Genomic DNA, 19,140 nt, shown 5'->3' with positions numbered 1-19,140 from the left:
TCTTCCACTGTTCAGAAAAAGATGGGTAGACAAGTAGCATTCTGTAGTCTGCTAAACTTAAGGAATAAGGGGAAATAACATTTTCAAACAAAGACTGAGAATTTAACAAGCGTCAAGGACACTTGTAAAAGAATTTTTAAAAATGGTTTGTCAGCAAAAAGGAAATTGAGTCCGAAGAATGGTAAAAGATGCAAGAAATTGTGAGCAAATAAACTGGTTAATGTATGAATTTAAATGAGCATTGACTATTAAATAATAGTTTTAGGAATATAGAAACAAGATGGAACAAAAATACTGAGCAATAATTATATGTAAGACAGGAGAGGATGAGAGGAATTAAAATACTTTAAAGACTTGGATTCTTTGGGAGGAGGATAGTAATTAACTTAGGTTTTTTAAATTGCAGTGTGCTTTTCTAGAATGTAAGAGGGATTATTGAAAGACTAGAAATAGCCAGTAGAGGGAAAAGAAGGAAACAAAGGGTACTTACTTGGTTAACTAGATGGTGAGGAAGGAGGAAAAGAAGCAGAGAAAGCTTGAAAAATAGAAAGTAGCACAAAATACTAACCACAGTACACATAAACAGACTAAACATACAAGTTAAAAGACAGACACTTTTATTGGTTAAACAATTTTGTTACATACTGATTATAAGAGACATACCAAAAGATTATTATGCAGAGTTGGAAAGTAATGGGCTAGAAAAGTTTGTATACTAGACAAACTCAAGGCTAGTTTGTAGTATAACAGAGTAGACTCTTAAGTGAAAACTTTATTAGTAATAGTCACTTCATCATGATAAAAAATAATTCTCTGGGAAGATATAATAATTCTGAACACTTACACATCATAGCCTTAGATTTTTCCTCAAGGAAAAATTGACAGAAGAAGGAAAAATTCATAAGAGAGCTTTCAATACGCTTCTCTCTGAAACTGATAGGTTAAGCAGCCTCAAAATTTAAACAGAACAAATACAGGCTTGATCTTATACATCTAGCAATCAGGGCAGGATTCAGTTTTTCTTTAGTGCATATGGATATTTATAAAAGCTGACCATGTACTAGGTTTTCTAATGAGTCTCAATATCAGGGAAGGAATATCCTAGAGATCATATTCTCTGGTCTCATTAGGAACTATTTGACAAAAAAGAACCCAAACTCCCATACTTTTGAAGATAAAAATATGCTTTTAAGTAACATATCAAAGAAGAAATCACAATACGAATTAGAAATAATTAGTGATAACTTTTTTTTTTTTTTTTTTTTTTTTGCGGTACGCGGGCCTCTCTCACTGCTGTGGCCTCTCCCGTTGCGGAGCACAGGCTTCGGACGCACAGGCTCAGCGGCCATGGCTCACGGGCCCAGCCGCTCCGCGGCATGCGGGATCTTCCCGGACCAGGGCATGGACCCGTGTCCCCTGCATCGGCAGGTGGACTCTCAACCACTGCGCCACCAGGGAAGCCCAGTGATGACTTTTATATGACATAGTTTTTAGAGCATGCTAAAGCTAAAAAGAAAAAGGACAAAATAAGTCCAGGTAACTTGGAAGAAAATAATAAAGAGCAGAAATGAACTAGAAGTGGGGAATTGATAGGATCATCAATTTTGAAAATATACAACTAGCAAACCTCTATTGAGATTACTTAAGAAAAAAGAAGGCACAAGTAAGCGGTTTTAGGAATGAAACGGGGCTTAATTTCAAATACATTGCAATGAGGGAGAATGAACACCATGGAGAACAATAGGGTGTCAGTAAAAACGTGTTAGAAAGGAATTTTCATAGGGCTTGGGCTTGTTTTAGATGATTTTGGATAAGGTTCAAGGAATGGGGCTTTGGTGGGGGTAGTGAATTGAGGCTAAAGCTGTGATTGGTAAAACTACGACAGTCACGCATAATTAGCCAGGGATGTTTGGTCATTTTTGTGGTTTGGTCAACATTCTTGTTTTTGTCTAGTTCTCACATGTTATGGACTGGTTTTCTTTTTTGTCTTGAGCTATCACAGTCCCACAGTGATCTTTTCTGATTGTTCATGTTCTTTGTTTTTTAAATTTTGAAAATTTTATTGAGATGTATTTGATGTACTGTTAGTGTTTTCTGAAATTGTTTATGTTCAACAAGGGAACACCAGAACCTATCTGTCAGTGCCATGCCAGCTTCTAGCAACACTCAAGCCTGTCCTACAGTACTGGGTCAGTTCTTAGCTGTCAGGAGCTGCTTTTCTTCTTTTCAGCTATTAGAGAAAAACAGTAATGCCCAGTAAAAGCCAGCCATTGATACAGGTAGATTATATTGAACTTCCTCATAACTGTAGAGGGAGTATGTAAAATACTGGTGGATTGTCTTTTAAAAGCTTATATTGGTGGTTTGATGTATGAAACATATTTTACAAAGAATCTCACTGAACCTTTATTTTCAAATAGATTTCCTTTTCTAATTTGGTGCCTTAGGAATTTGTATATGTGTATACTGACAATGCATAAAAAACATTTGAGTTTAGTTTAATTTTTCAACTCCTATCTTGAGGTTTGCCTTCAGAGCCTTGTGAATTAATAAATTAAAAATTTTAAAATTAACAATCTCAGTGGTGATGGTCTTTGTTGCTGGATGAAGGATTATTTTTTAGTCAGCTGAAAGTCATTTGCACAAAATGGGTAATTAAATGAGGTAATATTGCCTTTGTTTAAAAAAACAATCATTATTGAATAATCTGACTTTATGTGGCTAATGTGCTGCTTTGGAAGTAACTACTTTGAAGGACAGTGGTGATGTGAATTTATGAATTCTGCATTTTTTTTTAATAGGTTACTTTTTAGGTCAGTTATTTTAGGTAGCTAATTTTTCTTGTTTTTAGGTCAGAAGTAGGCAAGAATGATAAAAAACCTGCAGTCATATTGTACCTTTAATAAGGTGTTTATTGAATATTTTAAGGCTATAAAAGAATTGTGTGAAATAAAATGAGCTTTTGAAGGTACATGATTTCTATTAAAATATATTAAAGCTTTCTGTATTTTTAATTTATTTCACTGTAGTTGAATTCTTTTAATTAACTTATTTTGTTTTGTTTTACCATTATGGGTTGTAAGCCATAGATCTGGCATCAGCAAAGACTAACGAATATTTATTTTTTCCAAAAATTAGTAAGTAGCAATGAAGAATCCTTTCCTTAAAAAGTTATTTGAATGGTGTCAATAGGTATCTTGTTTGATTTTGTTTAACTTTTTCAAGAAGTTATTTTGATTTTTCCTTATTGCATATTATTCTACTGATATCCTTATTGAAGAATATTTCCTAATTTTAAGAAAATTAATGCTTTTATTCCAGTTAATGGCCAGCCAAGACCCCTTGAATCAAGTCAGGTGAAATATCTTCGTCGAGAACTGATAGAACTTCGAAATAAAGTGAATCGCTTATTGGATAGCTTGGAACCACCTGGAGAACCGGGACCATCCACCAACATTCCTGAAAATGGTAGACCATGAAGTCATTTTATCCTGATTTATCCTTTTTATATCTTTTTGAAGTTTTTTTTTCTAACTCTTTCTCAGCAGTAGTAGGATGGCACCTCCATTGTTACCCTTTCTTATTCCTGCATCTGTGCTAATATTCATATCTGTGTTCCCAAACCTGGCCGTTCTTTAAGATTACTGGGAGATTTTATTATACCAATTCCTGGATCTCATCCCAGACCTCTTGGAGGGCAGGGCCTGGGGATCCCATTGTTAAAGTGCCCTCTGGGTGATTGTTTTACAGCTAGTCTTAGACTCCCGGGTTTATGACATAGGTTGGTTTTCAAACCCCTTTGGCTCTTGAACCCTTTTCAATGTAATAGTTAATTAATGAGCCTTAGTAATGGAAATCATTTCATGAATTTTATGTGATATATGAAGTATTAATAGTTTCAAGTAAAAAAGTAATCTTAGATTAGTACACTCAAATGGTGTATAGTTTACCTTAAGCACAGTGTTCATAATATGCAAAGAAAAATGTATTTTTTTCCATTTTACAGATGACATGTACTATATATTTTTTTAATTGGAGTATAATTGCTTTACAATGGTGTGTTAGTTTCTGCTTTATAACAAAGTGAATCAGTTATACATATACATATGTTCCCATATCTCCTTCCTCTAGCGTCTCCCTCCCTCCCACCCTCCCTATCCCACCCATCCAGGTGGTCACTAAGCACCGAGCTGATCTCCCTGTGCTATGCAGCTGCTTCCCACTAGCTATCTATTTTACGTTTGGTAGTGTATATAAGTCCATGCCACTCTCTCACTTTGTCACAGCTTACCCTTCCCCCTCCCCACATCCTCAAGTCCATTCTCTAGTAGGTCTGGGTCTTTATTCCCATCTTACCCCTAGGTTCTTCATGACATTTTTTTTTTCTTAGATTCCATATATATGTGTTAGCATACGGTATTTGTCTTTCTCTTTCTGACTTACTTCACTCTGTATGACAGACTCTAGGTCTATCCACCTCATTACAAATAGCTCAATTTCTTTAATGGCTGAGTAATACTCCATTGTATATATATGCCACATCTTCTTTATCCATTCATCCAATGATGGACACTTACGTTGTTTCCATCTCCTGGCTCTTGTAAATAGAGCTGCAATGAACATTTTGGTACATGACTCTTTTTGAATTTTGGTTTTCTCAGGGTATATGCCAGTAGTGGGATGGCTGGGTCATATGGTAGTTCTATTTGTAGTTTTTTAAGGAACCTCCATACTGTTCTCCATAGTGGCTGTACCAATTCACATTCCCACCAGCAGTGGAAGAGTGTTCCCTTTTCTCCACACCCTCTCCAGCATTTATTGTTTTTAGATTTTTAGATGATGGCCATTCTGACTGGTGTGAGATGATATCTCATTGTAGTTTTGATTTGCATTTCTCTAATGATTAATGATGTTGAGCATTCTTTCATGTGTTTGTTGGCAATCTGTATATCTTCTTTGGAGAAATGTCTATTTAGGTCTTCTGCCCATTTCTGGATTGGGTTGCTTGTTTTTTTGTTATTGAGCTGCATGAACTGCTTGTACATTTTGGAGTTTAATCCTTTGTCCGTTGCTTCATTTGCAAATATTTTTTCCCATTCTGAGGGTTGTCTTTTGGTCTTGTTTATGGTTTCCTTTGCTGTGCAAAAGCTTTGAAGTTTCATTAGGTCCCATTTGTTTATTTTTGTTTTTATTTCCATTTCTCTAGGAGGTGGGTCAAAAAGGATCTTGCTGTGATTTATGTCATAGAGTGTTCTGCCTATGTTTTCCTCTAAGAGTTTGATAGTTTCTGGCCTTACATTTAGGTCTTTAATCCATTTTGAGCTTATTTTTGTGTATGGTGTTAGGGAGTGATCTAATCTCATACTTTTACATGTACCTATCCAGTTTTCCCAGCACCGCTTACTGAAGAGGCTGTCCTTTCTCCACTGTACATTCCTGCCTCCTTTATCAAAGATAAGGTGACCATATGTGCGTGGGTTTATCTCTGGGCTTTCTATCCTATTCCATTGATCTATCTTTCTGTTTTTGTGCCAGTACCATACTGCCTTGATTACTGTAGCTTTGTAGTATAGTCTGAAGTCAGGGAACCTGATTCCTCCAGCTCCGTTTTTCGTTCTCAAGATTGCTTTGGCTATTCGGGGTCTTTTGTGTTTCCATACAAATTGTGAATTTTTTTGTTCTAGTTCTGTGAAAAATGCCAGTGGTAGTTTGACAGGGATTGCATTGAATCTGTAGATTGCTTTGGGTAGTAGACTCATTTTCAGAATGTTGATTCTTCCAATCCAAGAACATGGTATATGTCTCCATCTATTTGTATCATCTTTAATTTCTTTCATCAGTGTCTTATAATTTTCTGCATACAGGTCTTTTTTCTCCTTAAGTAGGTTTATTCCTAGATATTTTATTCTTTTTGTTGCAATGGTAAATGGGAGTGTTTTCTTGATTTCACTTTCAGATTTTTCATCATTAGTGTATAGGAATGCCAGAGATTTCTGTGCATTAATTTTGTATCCTGCTACTTTACCAAATTCATTGATTAGTTCTCGTAGTTTTCTGGTAGCATCTTTAGGATTCTCTATGTATAGTATCATGTCATCTGCAAACAGTGACAGCTTTACTTCTTCTTTTCCGATTTGGATTCCTTTTATTTCCGTTTCTTCTCTGATTGCTGTGGCTAAAACTTCCAAAACTATGTTGAATAAGAGTGGTGAGAGTGGGCAACCTTGTTTTGTTCCTGATCTTAGTGGAAATGCTTTCAGTTTTTCACCATTGAGGACGATGTTGGCTGTGGGTTTGTCATATATGGCCTTTATTATGTTGAGGAAAGTTCCCTCTGTGCCTACTTTCTGCAGGGTTTTTATCAGATGGGTGCTGAATTTTGTCGAAAGCTTTCTCTGCATCTATTGAGATGATCATATGGCGTTTCTCCTTCAATTTGTTAATATGGTGTATCACATTAATTGATTTGCATATATTGAAGAATCCTTGCATTCCTGGAATAAAACCCACTTCATCATGGTGTATGATCCTTTTAATGTGCTGTTGGATTCTGTTTGCTAGTATTTTGTTGAGGATTTTTGCATCTGTGTTCATCAGTGATATTGGCCTGTAGTTTTCTTTCTTTGTGACATCCTTGTCTGGTTTTGTTATCAGGGTGATGGTGGCCTCATAGAATGAGTTTGGGAGTGTTCCTCCCTCTGCTATGTTTTGGAAGAGTTTGAGAAGGATAGGTGTTAGCTCTTCTCTAAATGTTTGATAGAATTCGCCTGTGAAGCCATCTGGTCCTGGGCTTTTGTTTGTTGGAAGATTTTTAATCACAGTTTCAATTTCAGTGCTTGTGGTTGGTCTGTTCATATTTTCTATTTCTTCCTGATTGAGTTTTGGCAGGTTGTGCCTTTCTAAGAATTTGTCCATTTCTTCCAGGTTGTCCATTTTATTGGCATAGAGTTGCTTGTAGTAATCTCTCATGATCTTTTGTATTTCTGCAGTGTCAGTTTGTACTTCTCCTTTTTCATTTCTAATTCTATTGATTTGAGTGTTCCACCCTTTTTTTCTTGATGAGACTGGCTAATGGTTTATCAATTTTGTTTATCTTCTCAAAGAGCCAGCTTTTAGTTTTATTGATCTTTGCTATCGTTTCCTTCATTTCTTTTTCATTTATTTCTGATCTGATTTTTATGATTTCTTTCCTTCTGCTAACTTTGGGGTTTTTTTGTTCTTCTTTCTCTAATTGCTTTAGGTGCAAGGTTAGGTTGTTTATTCGAGATGTTTCCTGTTTCTTAAGGTAGGATTGTATTGCTATAAACTTCCCTCTTAGAGCTGCTTTTGCTGCATTCCATAGGTTTTGGGTCATCGTGTCTCCATTGTCATTTGTTTCTAGGTCTTTTTTCATTTCCTCTTTGATTTCTTTAGTGATCACTTCGTTATTAAGTAGTGTATTGTTTAGCCTCCATGTGTTTGTAGTTTTTACAGATCTTTTCCTGTAATTGTTATCTAGTCTCATAGCGTTGTGGTCGGAAAAGATACTTGATACAATTTCAATTTTCTTAAATTTACCAAGTCTTGATTTGTGACCCAAGATATGATCTGTCCTGGAGAATGTTCCATGAGCACTTGAGAAAAATGTGTATTCTGTTGTTTTTGGGTGGAATGTCCTATAAATATCAATTAAGTCCATCTTGTTTAATGTGTCATTTAAAGCTTGTGTTTCCTTATTTATTTTCATTTTGGATGATCTGTCCATTGGTCAAAGTGGGGTGTTAAAGTCCCCTACTATGAATGTTTTACTGTCCATTTCCCCTTTTATGGCTATTAGTATTTGCCTTATGTATTGAGGTGCTCCTATGTTGGGTGCATAGATATTTACATTTGTTATATCTTCTTGGATTGATCCCTTGATCATTATGTAGTGTCCTTCTTTGTCTCTTGTAATAGTCTTTATTTTAAAGTCTATTTTGTCTGATATGAGAATTGCTACTCCAGCTTTCTTTTGGTTTCCATTTGCATGAAATATCTTTTTCCGTCCCCTCACTTTCAGTCTGTATGTGTCTCTAGGTCTGAAGTGGGTCTCTTGTAGACAGCATATATATATGGGTCTTGTTTTTGTATCCATTCAGCCAATCTGTGTCTTTTGGTGGGAGCATTTAGTCCATTTACATTTAAGGTAATTATTGATATGTATGTTTCTATTCCCATTTTCTTAATTGTTTTGGTTTGTTATTGTAGGTCTTTTCCTTCTCTTGTGTTTCTTGCCTAGAGAAGTTCCTTTAGCATTTGTTGTAAAACTGGTTTGGTGGTGCTGAACTCTCTCAGCTTATGCTTGTCTGTAAAGGTTTTAATTTCTCCATCAAATCTGGATGAGATCCTTGCTGGGTAGAGTAATCTTGGTTGTACGTTTTTCTCCTTCATCACTTTAAGTATGTCCTGCCAGTCCATTCTGGCTTGCAGAGTTTCTGGGGAAAGATCAGCTGTTAACCTTATGGGAATTCCCTTGTGTGTTACTTGTTGTTTTTCCCTTGCTGGTTTTAATATGTTTTCTTTGTATTTAACTTTTGACAGTTTGATTCATAAGTGTCTTGGCATGTTTCTCCTTGGATTTATCCTGTATGGGACTCTCTGTGCTTCCCGGACTTGATTAAGTATTTCCTTTCCCATATTAGGGACGTTTTCAACTATAATCTCTTCAGATATTTTCTCAGTTCCTTTATCTTTCTCTTCTTGTTCTGGAATCCCTATAATTCGAATGTTGGTGCGTTTAATGTTTTCCCAGAGTTCTCTGAGACTGTCCTCAGTTCTTTTGATTCTTTTTTCTTTATTCTGTTCTGCAGTAGTTATTTCCACTATTTTATCTTCCAGGTCACTTATCGATTCTTCTGCCTCAGTTATTGTGCTACTGATCCCATCTAGAGTATTTTTAATTTCATTTATTGTGTTGTTCATTGTTGCTTGTTTCACCTTTAGTTCTTCTTGGTCTGTGTTAAATGTTTCTTGCATTTTCTCTATTCTATTTCCAAGATTCTGGATCATCTTTACTATCATTATTCTGAATTCTTTTTCAGGTAGACTGTCTATTTCCTCTTCATTTGTTATGTCTGGTGGGTTTTTATCTTGTTCCTTCATCTGCTGTGTGTTTTTCTGTCTTCTCATTTTGCTTATCTTACTGTGTTTGGGGTCTGGTTTTTTTTTTTTTTTTTTTTTTTTTGCGGTACGCGGGCCTGTCACTGTCGTGGCCTCTCCAGCTGCAGAGCACAGGCTCCGGACGCACAGGCTCAGCGGCCATGGCTCACAGGCCCAGCCACTCCACGGCATGTGGGATCTTCCCGGACTGGGGCACGAACCCGTGTCCCCTGCATCGGCAGGCTGACTCTCAACCACTGCGCCACCAGGGTCTCCTTTTTGCAGGCTGCAGGTTTGTAGTTCCTGTTGTTTTTGGTGTCTGTCCCCAGTGGCTAAAGTTGGTTCAGTGGGTTGTGTAGGCTTCCTGGTGGAGGGGACTGGTGCCTGTGTTCTGGTGGATGAGGCTGGATCTTGTTTTTCTGGTGGGCAGGTCCACGTCTGGTGGTGTGTTTTGGGGTGTCTGTGGCCTTATTATGATTTTAGGCAGCCTCTCTGCTAATGGGTGGGGTTGTGTTCCTGTCTTGCTAGTTGTGTGGCATAGGGTGTCCAGCACTGTAGCTTGCTGGTCGTTGAGTGAAGCTGGGTGCTGGTGTTGAGATGGATATCTCTGGGAGATTTTCACCATTTGATATTATGTAGAGCTGGGAGGTCTCTTGCAGACCAGTGTCCTGAAGTTGTCTCTCCCACCTCAGAGGCACAGCACTGACTCCTGGCTGCAGCACCAAGAGCCTTTCATCCACACGGCTCAGAATAAAAGGGAGAAAAAGCAGAAAGAAAGGAAGAAAGAAAGAGGATAAAATAAAATAAAATAAAGTAACATAAAATAGTTATTAAAATAAAAAATAATTATGAAGAAAAAAATTTTTTAAAAAGATAACAAATATAATGGACAGATAGAACCCTAGGACATATGGTGAAAACGAAGCTATACAGACAAAATCTCACACAGAAGCATACACATAGACACTCACAAAAAGAGGAAAAGGGGAAAAATAATAAATCTTGCTCCCAAAGTCCCCTCCTCAATTTGGGATGATTCGTTGTCTATTCATGTATTCCACAGATGCAGGGTACATCAAGTTGATTGTGGAGCTTTAATCCGCTGCTTCTGAGGCTGCTGGGAGAGATTTCCCTTTCTCTTCTTTGTTCTCACAGCTCCCAGGGTCTCAGCTTTGGATTTGGTCCCGCCTCTGTGTGTAGGTCACCGGAGGGCGTCTGTTGTTCACTCAGATAGGGCAGGGTTAAAGGAGCAGCTGACTCGGGGGCTCTGGCTCACTCAGGCCAGGGGGAGGGAGGGGTGCGGATGCGGAGAAAGCCTGCGGTGGCAGAGGTTGGTGGGACGTTGCACCAGCCTGAGGCTTGCTGTGCGTTCTCCCAGGGAAGTTGTCCCTGGATCCCGGGACCCTGGCAGTGGCGGGCTGCACAGGCTCTCTGGAAGGGAGGTGTGGTTAGTGACCTGTGCTCGCACACAGGCTTCTTGGTGGCAGCAGCAGCAGCCTTAGCGTCTCATGCTCGTCCCTGGGGTCCGCGCTGTTAGCCGCAGCTCCCTCGCGTCTCTGGAGCTCCTTTAAGCAGCAATTTTAATCCCCTCTTCTCGCGTACCAGGAAGCAAAGAGGGAAGAAAAAGTCTCTTTCCTCTTCGGCAGGTCCAGACTTTTCCCCGGACTCCCTCCCAGCTAGCCGTGGTGCACTAACCGCTTCAGGCTGTGTTCATGCCGCCAGTCCTCTCCCTGTGCTCCGACCGAAGCCGGAGCCTCAGCTCCCAGCCCCGCCCACTCCGGTGGGTGGGTAGGCAAGCCTCTCAGGCTGGTGAGTGCCGGTTGGCACCGATCCTCTGTGCGGGAATCTCTCCACTTCGCCTTCCGCATCCCTGTTGCTGTGCTCTTCTCTGCGGCCCCGAAGCTTCCCCCCTCCGCCACCCGCAGTCTCCGCCCGTGAAGGGGCTTCCTAGAGTGTGGAAACGTTTCCTCCTTCACAGCTCCCTCCCACTGGTGCAGGTCCGGTCCCTATTCTTTTGTCTCTGTTTTTTCTTTTTTTCTTTTGCCCTACCCAGGTACGTGGGGAGTTTCTTGCCTTTTGGGAGGTCTGAGGTCTTATGCCCGCATTCAGTAGGTGTTCTTATATGTACTATTTACATTAAGTTAAAGCAAGGTTTATTGACAAAGTTGGAACTGAATATAGTTTGGGGACCAAATATATTATATAATATAGACTGAAATATAAGTATGGCTTGAAAGTAGATTGTAAAAGAGTTGCTTTCCTCGACTTTTAATATTAGATGTTGCACTTTAAAAATAAACTTATTTTTTTAATAATTTTTGTGTTTGCATATAAGTTTCACATGCTTAAAACTGTCCATATTGTGAAATAGTAGTATTTTATAGACTCTGGATGACTGGCTGTAAGGGGCTTAATAGAAGATAGTTTTGTGGAAAAGTGGTATTGTATAATCCCTTGCAACCTTTAGATTCTGAGATACTCTCTTTTTGGCCCCATTTAAATTGTGGAGTTTTGTTTGATTTAGTTAAAGGTGCATTATCCGTCATTTCCCTCTTCCTCCAGCCATGTGGAATTGTGTTAGTGGTAGATGGCTTGATAAATATTTGGTGATTGGTTAGTAATTTCTAGTTTCACTTCCAGATTTCAGAACATACTAAAGAGATGTGCTGAAATACTACAGTGAGATCCTTCTGGCCTCTTTATGATGAAACCTTTTACATTTCAGGTCAAAGCAAGTGGCATTTTTGAATCCTATCTCTCCAAACAAATACCTTTAAACAAAAATCTCCAATTTTAGGTCAAGGATCTGAAGAAAACTTTTGACCATTTTCCCAGAAGAAATCATAGATGCTGATACCACTACATTTGCATATAACTTGAAGGAGTTAAAGCATCTGTAGAATATTATGAAACTTAGATCAGAATTCAACAAGTAGAGCCAGTACTGTGCAGAAACCTACAGTAGCCTATATTCTGCTCTAAGGAATAGATTTATAAGCTTTTTCGTTTTGGTGAAACAACCTTTCTCTTCACTTATTTCTCTCCACATAATGCTTTTCTTTATTAGTTTATTTCCAGGTGTTCATATGTTTTATTGTTAATATCTCACCTATGTTAATGTAAAAGATGTTAAAAATTGGTTTCTTCTCTGCTTCTTGGAAATCATATCATGTATTGTTTCTTTATATGGCCATCCTTCTAGTCATTGTGTCCTATCTGAGTTACTTAATGAACTGAATAGTACATTCTATGCTTTTTTCTATAATTAAATTAATTAATTAATCAATTTTCATACAGCAGGTTTTTACTAGTTATCTATTTTATACATATTAGTGTATATATGTCAATTCCAATCTCCCGATTCCTCCCACACCACCTCTTTCCCCCCTGGTATACGTACATTTGTTCTCTATGTCTGTGCTTCTATTTCTGCTTTGCAAATAAGGTCATGTATACCATTTTTCTAGATTCCACATATATGCGTTAATATACGATATTTGTTTTTCTGTTTCTGACTTACTTCACTCTGTATGACAGTCTCTAGGTCCAGGGACGTCTCTACAAATGACCCAGTTTCATTCCTTTTTATGGCTGAGTAATAGTCCATTGTATATACATACCACATCTTCTTTATCCATTCGTCTGTTGATGGGCATTTAGGTTGCTTCCATTACCTGGCTATTATAAATAGTGCTGCAGTGAACATTGGGGTGCATGTGTCTATTTGAATTATGGTTTTCTCTGGGTATATGCCCAGTAGTGGGATTGCTGGGTCATATGGTAGTTTTATTTTTAGGTTTTTAAGGAACCTCCATACTGTTCTCAGTAGTGGCTGTATCAAATTACATTCCCACCGACAGTGCAAGAGCATTCCCTTTATTCCACATCCTCTCTAGCATTTGTTGTTTATAGATTTTCTGATGATGCCATTTCTGACTGGTGTGAGGTGATACCTCATTGTAGTTTTTTTTTTTTTTTTTTTTTTAGCTGTGTTGGGTCTTTGTTTCTGCGTGAGGGCTTTCTCTAGTTGCGGTGAGTGGGGGCCACTTAATCATGGTGCGTGGGCCTCTCACTGTCCTGGCCTCTCTTGTTGTGGAGCACAAGCTCCAGATGCGCAGGCTTAGTAGTTGTGGCTCACGGGCCTAGATGCTCCGTGGCATGTGGGATCTTCCCAGACCAGGGCTTGAACCTGTGTCCCCTGCATTGGCAGGCATATTCTTAACCACTGCGCCACCAGGGAAGCCCCCTCATTGTAGTTTTGATTTGCATTTCTGTAATAATGAGTGATGTTGAGTAGCTTTTCATGCACCTCTTGGCCATCTGTTTGTCTTCTTTGGAGAAATGTCTATTTAGGTCTTCTGCCCATTTTTGGATTGGGTTGTTTGTTGTTTTAATATTGATCTGCATGATCTGTTTATATATTTTGGAGATTAATCCTTTGTCCGTTGATTCATTTGCAAATATTTTCTCCCATTCTGAGGGTTGTCTTTTCGCTTGTTTGTAGTTTCCTTTGCTGTGCAAAAGCTTTGAAGTTTCATTAGGTCCCATTTGTTTATTTTTGTTTTTATTTCCATTACTCTAGGAGGTGGGTCATAAAACATCTTGCTGTGATTTATGTCAAAGAGTGTTCTTCCTATGTTTTCCTCTAAGAGTTTTATAGCGTCCAGTCTTACATTTAGGTCTTCAATCCATTTTAAGTTTATTTTTGTGTATGGTATTAGGGACTGTCCTAATTTCATTCTTTTACATGTAGCCATCCAGTTTTCCCAGCACCACTTATTGAAGAGACTGTCTTTTCTCCATTATATATCCTTGCTTCCTTTGTCATAGATAAGTTGACCATAGGTGTGTGGGTTTATCTTTGGGCTTTCTGTCCTGTTCCATTGATCTATATTTCTGCTTTTGTGCCAGTACCATATTGTCTTGAGTACTGTAGCTTTGTAGTATAGTCTGAAATTAGGGAGTCTGATTCTTCCACCTCCATTTTTTTCCCTCAAGATTGCTCTGGCTGTTTGGAGTCTTTTGTATCTCCATACAAATTTTAAGATTGTTTTGTTCTAGTTCTGTAAAAAATGCCATTGGTAATTTGATAGAGATTGCATTGAATCCGTAGATTGCTTTGGGTAGTAGAGTCATTTTCACAGTATTTATTCTTCCAATCCAGGAACATGGTGTACCTCTCCATATGTTTGTGTCACCCTTGATTTCTTTCATCTGTGTCTTATAATTTTCTGAGGACAGGTCTTTTACCTCCTTAGGTAGGTTTATTCCTAGGTATTTTATTCTTTTTGTTGCAGTGGTGAATGGGATTGTTTCCTTAATTTCTCTTTCTGATCTTTTGGTGTTGCAGGAATGCAAGAGATTTTTGTGCATTAATTTTGGTTTTTTTTTTTTGCGGTATGCGGGCCTCTCACTGTTGTGGCCTCTCCCGTTGCAGAGCACAGGCTCCGGATGTGCAGGCTCAGCGGCCATGGCTCATGGGCCCAGCCGCTCCGCGGCATGTAGGATCTTCCCGGACCAGGGCACGAACCCGTGTCCCCTGCATCGGCAGGTGGACTCTCAAACACTGTGCCACCAGGAAAGCCCTGTGCATTAATTTTGTATCCTGCAACTTTACCAAATTCATTGATTAGCGCTCGTAGTTTTCTGGTAGCATCTTTAGGATTATTTGTGTATAGTATCATGTCATCTGCAAACAGTGACAGTTTTACTTCTTCTTTTGCAATTTGTATTTCTTCTCTGATTGCTGTGGCTAGCAGTTACAAAACTATGTTGAATAATAGTGACGAGAGTGGACATCCTTGTCTTGTTCCTGATCTTAGAGGAAATGCTTTCAGTTTTCCACCATTGAGAATGATGTTGGCTGTGGGTTTGTCATATATGGCCTTTATGACGTTGAGATAGGTTCCCTCGATGCCCACTTTCTGGAGAGTTTTTATCATAATTCAACACCCAACACCAAGGAAGCTCTATGCTTTATTTTTATAGATGGTTGTAACTTTTTTTTTCTCTCCTGTACTTAGATTGCTTACCTATTTTATGAAATTTCCTAAGCTTGTAAGCTCTTAGAACATATTCTGATTTAATAATCTCAAGAAAAACAAGCATAAAATAGGCCAATAAGCTACATCAGAAACTGAAGGTATGGTTCACCAAACAGAACTACCACTCAGGGGCTTCCCTGGTGGCGCAGTGGTTGAGAGTCCGCCTGCCGATGCAGGGGACACGGGTTCGTGCCCCAGACCGGGAAGATCCCACCTGCCGCGGAGCGGCTGGGCCCGTGAGCCATGGCCGCTGAGCCTGCGCATCCGGAGCCTGTGCTCCCCAGTGGGAGAGGCCACAACAGTGAGAGGCCCGCGTACCACAAAAAAAAACCAAAAAACAAAACTACAATTCAGCTGTCAGTGCTCTTTAAAATGCTGTGCCTTGGGCTTCCCTGGTGGTGCAGTGGTTGAGAGTCCACCTGCTGATGCAGGGGACACGGGTTCGTGCCCCGGTCTGGGAAGATCCCACATGCCGCGGAGCGGCTGGGCCCGTGAGCCATGGCCGCTGAGCCTGCGTGTCCGGAGCCTGTGCTCTGCAACGGGAGAGGCCACAACAGTGAGAGGCCCGTGTACCGCAAAAAACAAACAAACAAACAAACAAAAAAACAAATAAAATGCTGTGCCTTGCCCTCACCAAGAAACATATAGCTACCTATGTTTTTCAGCACTCTACCTCTGTAATGGACTCCTTGGACACTTGCTTGGACATTTGCTTTCCTCTATGAGGCAGATGATGTGTAGGCCACCTTAAATACTGGATTGACCTGTAGCAGTAGCTCTGCAGTAGCTACTGGAGGAAGTAGTGAGCTAGTGGACATATATTGTGTTCCCTGGTGAATTTAGTTTGCCCTAAGTGGAAGTATGCATAGGTAGTGGAAGGTAGCACTGTGAGGGGAAATAATCATAAGATTGGTGTGATGTGCTCTTGGGATGTGGCCTTGGAATTAGAGGAGGGAAATTGGTGAGGAAGATGGATGACTGGCAGACTTATTTTAAAGCAGTAGTTATAGAAGCTTTCTTACAGAAATTTAGGAAATATTAATGTAACTAAAGGAATGATAGGAATAAATGAGAGCTGTAAGCCCATGTGTGCTTATATTCCACTTAGTCCGTACATTTTTTCACAAGATAAATTTGGTCTTGATCACAGAGATGATTTAATAACTGATGTTCATTTACTTGGTTGGTAACAGAAAGGAATTGATAATTGTCTGTTATTTGAGTAAGTGGTTAGCAGTATTCTTTTCATTAACTTGTTCGTTTTGTTTTTATTTTTTTTTATTTGTTGGCCTTAAGTTTCTATTTATAAAATGTAGGTTATTCTTGAACCCCTTTTCTTTCACAAGGTAGTGTAAATGCCTGTTTAGTACCATAGTATCCTTAGAAGAAAAGCATGGTTTAAAATTTTTCCTGCTCATAATGTTTAAAATTCTATTTTTCAAAATATTTTATTATGGAAAAATTGAAACATATACAAACGGAGGCATAATACTATAATGAATTTCATGAACCCACACAGCTTCAACAATTATTAATTCATAGTATCATGCCATCTATACTTGCACACATTTCTACCCCTCCCATGTTATTTTGAGCAAATCTCAGACATATCGTTTTATCTGTAATAAGTAATAAGTATTTTAAAGGAAGACATAGTAAATTAAAAGTATGCATTGGCTTGAGGTTTCCATGTACTTTAATAATGAACCAGAAGACAAGTAAAAATAAAACATAGAAGTTGATATCATAACTTTAGTTAAGCTTTTTTATCCTTTTAGAAAATAAAGCATTAGTGCACAGTATGAGTCTGATATTAGGATATAGGTCATAGGTCTTCAAAAAGAAGGATAAAAATGTTTCTGTCTGTAAAGGTGCTTGTATTTTTTTTCTCATCTGATAATTCTTAGGGAAGGACATACATAATAGCTTTCTCAAGAAATTTTATCTATTTTGCATCTCTTTTTGACCTTTTTTCCTGATTTTACAAACAAAAATATAAACAAGTACAAAGAAGAAGGTAAAATTATCTATAATCCTATTTTCAGAGATACCCTCAACATTCCAGAGTATATGCACATATATATTTTGGTGTCATATATTTTATAGGCCTTATTGAGTATAGATAAAATAGAAACAAGTTTTTGCTTATTTCTTTTATAGATACTGTGGATAGTAGGGAAGAAAAGCCTGCTGCTTCTGATTCTTCTGGGAAACAGTCTACTCAGGTTATGGCAGCAAGTATGTCAGCTTTTGATCCTTTAAAAAACCAAGATGAAATCAATAAAAATGTCATGTCAGCATTTGGCTTAACAGATGATCAGGTTTCAGGTAAGTTAGTGCCTTCCTCCCATCCTTTATTCCCCCTCTCCTTCCTCCCCTTTCCTTCTTTCCTTCTTTCCTTCTTTAATGGAAGATAACTTGGATATGGTGAAGTGCTCAGATCTTAAGAGTTCAGTTCAATAAATGTTTATACCCTATATATATATATATATATGTACATATATACCTTATGTACATACCCTGTGTAAAATACCAACAAGATCAAGATGTAGATGATTTCCAGCACCCTGGAAAGCTTTCTCATGCCCTCTCCCAGGCAATAGAACTGTCCTCTTTAAAGAATAACCTCTGTTGGTTCAGGTAAATTTTATCAGAAGTAGAATTCAGAGGGTTTATTTTTTTAAAAATCTGAATCATTTGTAATCTTATTTCAGATGTGTTGCTGGATTTAAATTATATTTGATATTCTTTCTTTTGATCTTAAATTAAGGCAATTTAAATGAAGATTTCTGGTTTAATTTAGTGTAGAAACTGCTTTTATTTGAATGTTTTTAACCTTAAAACAGCATTTATACTGTGCTTTCTTTTTATATTTTGGGCATCATTTCTTCAACATTTTTTCTGCTTTCTCTCTTTTGGGATTCCAATTACATGTACACTGGAGAGCTTGATTGTCCCATGGCTCTCTGAGGTTCATTTTTCTTCACTCTTTTTTCTCTCTGTTCTTCAGATTGGATGATTCCTGTTGATCACTCTTCACGTTCACTGATTTTTTTCTGCCATTTCCAATCTGCTGTTAAACCTTTCTAGTGAATTTTACCTCTCAGTTACTGTGCTTTCAGCTCTAGAATTTCCGTTTGGTTCTTTTTATAGTGTTAGTTTTTTCTGTTAAGATGCCTTACCTTTTCATTCATTAAGATTGTATTTCCCTTTAATTCATTGAAGGTATTTTTATTTAATTCTTTAAAATTACTTATAAAGCTGCTTTGAAATGTTCGCTACATCCAGCATCTGGGCCTGTTTGGAGTCAGTTTCTTCTGCTCTTTCCCTCAGGGGAAACTGAGTATGGGTCACGTATTCCTGTTTCTTTGCACATCTGACAGTTTTTGATTGAAAACTGGACATTGTGATTAATATGTTCTAATAACTTGGTATTCTTCAGTCTAATGCTCTCCCAGCTGAGCTATTTCAGCAAAGACTTGGAATTCTTTTAGGTTCTTGTGAGGATTTTTTGTTACTGCTGCTCTAGTATTTACTCAAATTACTCCTTCTTCCTCCTGGGATTATAGCAGCTGACCGCTCTGCTAAGTCCTTTCAGCTCTAGGTGTGCTGCTTTTTCTTCTGTGCCCTTTTGGTGTCACCCTCTCCCCTCCTACCCCCATGGTCAGCTGGGGGTTTGGGACTGAGCTTATACTCGTATTTTAGGTCTCATTCCTTCAGTGACTCTCTTAACTCAAGGGCTTTTCCCCTCAAGTTTCTGGCTGCTTGACCAACCATGAAGTTAACACCGGTTTTCTGTGGTTTGAGCTGCAGAGGTTGGGGTTTGCAATTCTCACCTGTTGTAATTCCAGGGGGGTAAACTCTTGGTGTCTGCTGACATTTGGCTGACCTCTAGTCATTTCAAATAGTTGTTTTCTTCTATTTTGTCCACGTTTTTAAGTTATTTGTGGGAGGTTTTACCTGATCAGTTTACTTTGCC

General features: G+C 38.4%; 1 protein-coding gene across 4 annotated transcripts in view; it reads left to right on the top strand.

The window, feature by feature from the left end:
* The window catches only part of TFG (trafficking from ER to golgi regulator), a 43,269-nt gene that overhangs the window by 11,209 nt on the left and 12,920 nt on the right, over positions 1 to 19,140 (top strand). For all 4 annotated transcript variants that reach the window (XM_060150672.1, XM_060150670.1, XM_060150671.1 and 1 more), the window contains exons 4-5: positions 3,322 to 3,468; positions 17,322 to 17,489. In XM_060150672.1, coding sequence (XP_060006655.1) covers positions 3,322 to 3,468; positions 17,322 to 17,489 — 315 coding nt within the window. The remainder of the gene's footprint in view (positions 1 to 3,321; positions 3,469 to 17,321; positions 17,490 to 19,140) is intronic.

The sequence above is a fragment of the Lagenorhynchus albirostris genome, chromosome 5 (assembly GCF_949774975.1).
Source record: "Lagenorhynchus albirostris chromosome 5, mLagAlb1.1, whole genome shotgun sequence".
Lineage (NCBI taxonomy): Eukaryota > Metazoa > Chordata > Mammalia > Artiodactyla > Delphinidae > Lagenorhynchus > Lagenorhynchus albirostris.
The sequence above is the reverse complement of the archived record's forward strand: the minus strand, read 5'-3'. Positions and strand labels throughout refer to the sequence as shown.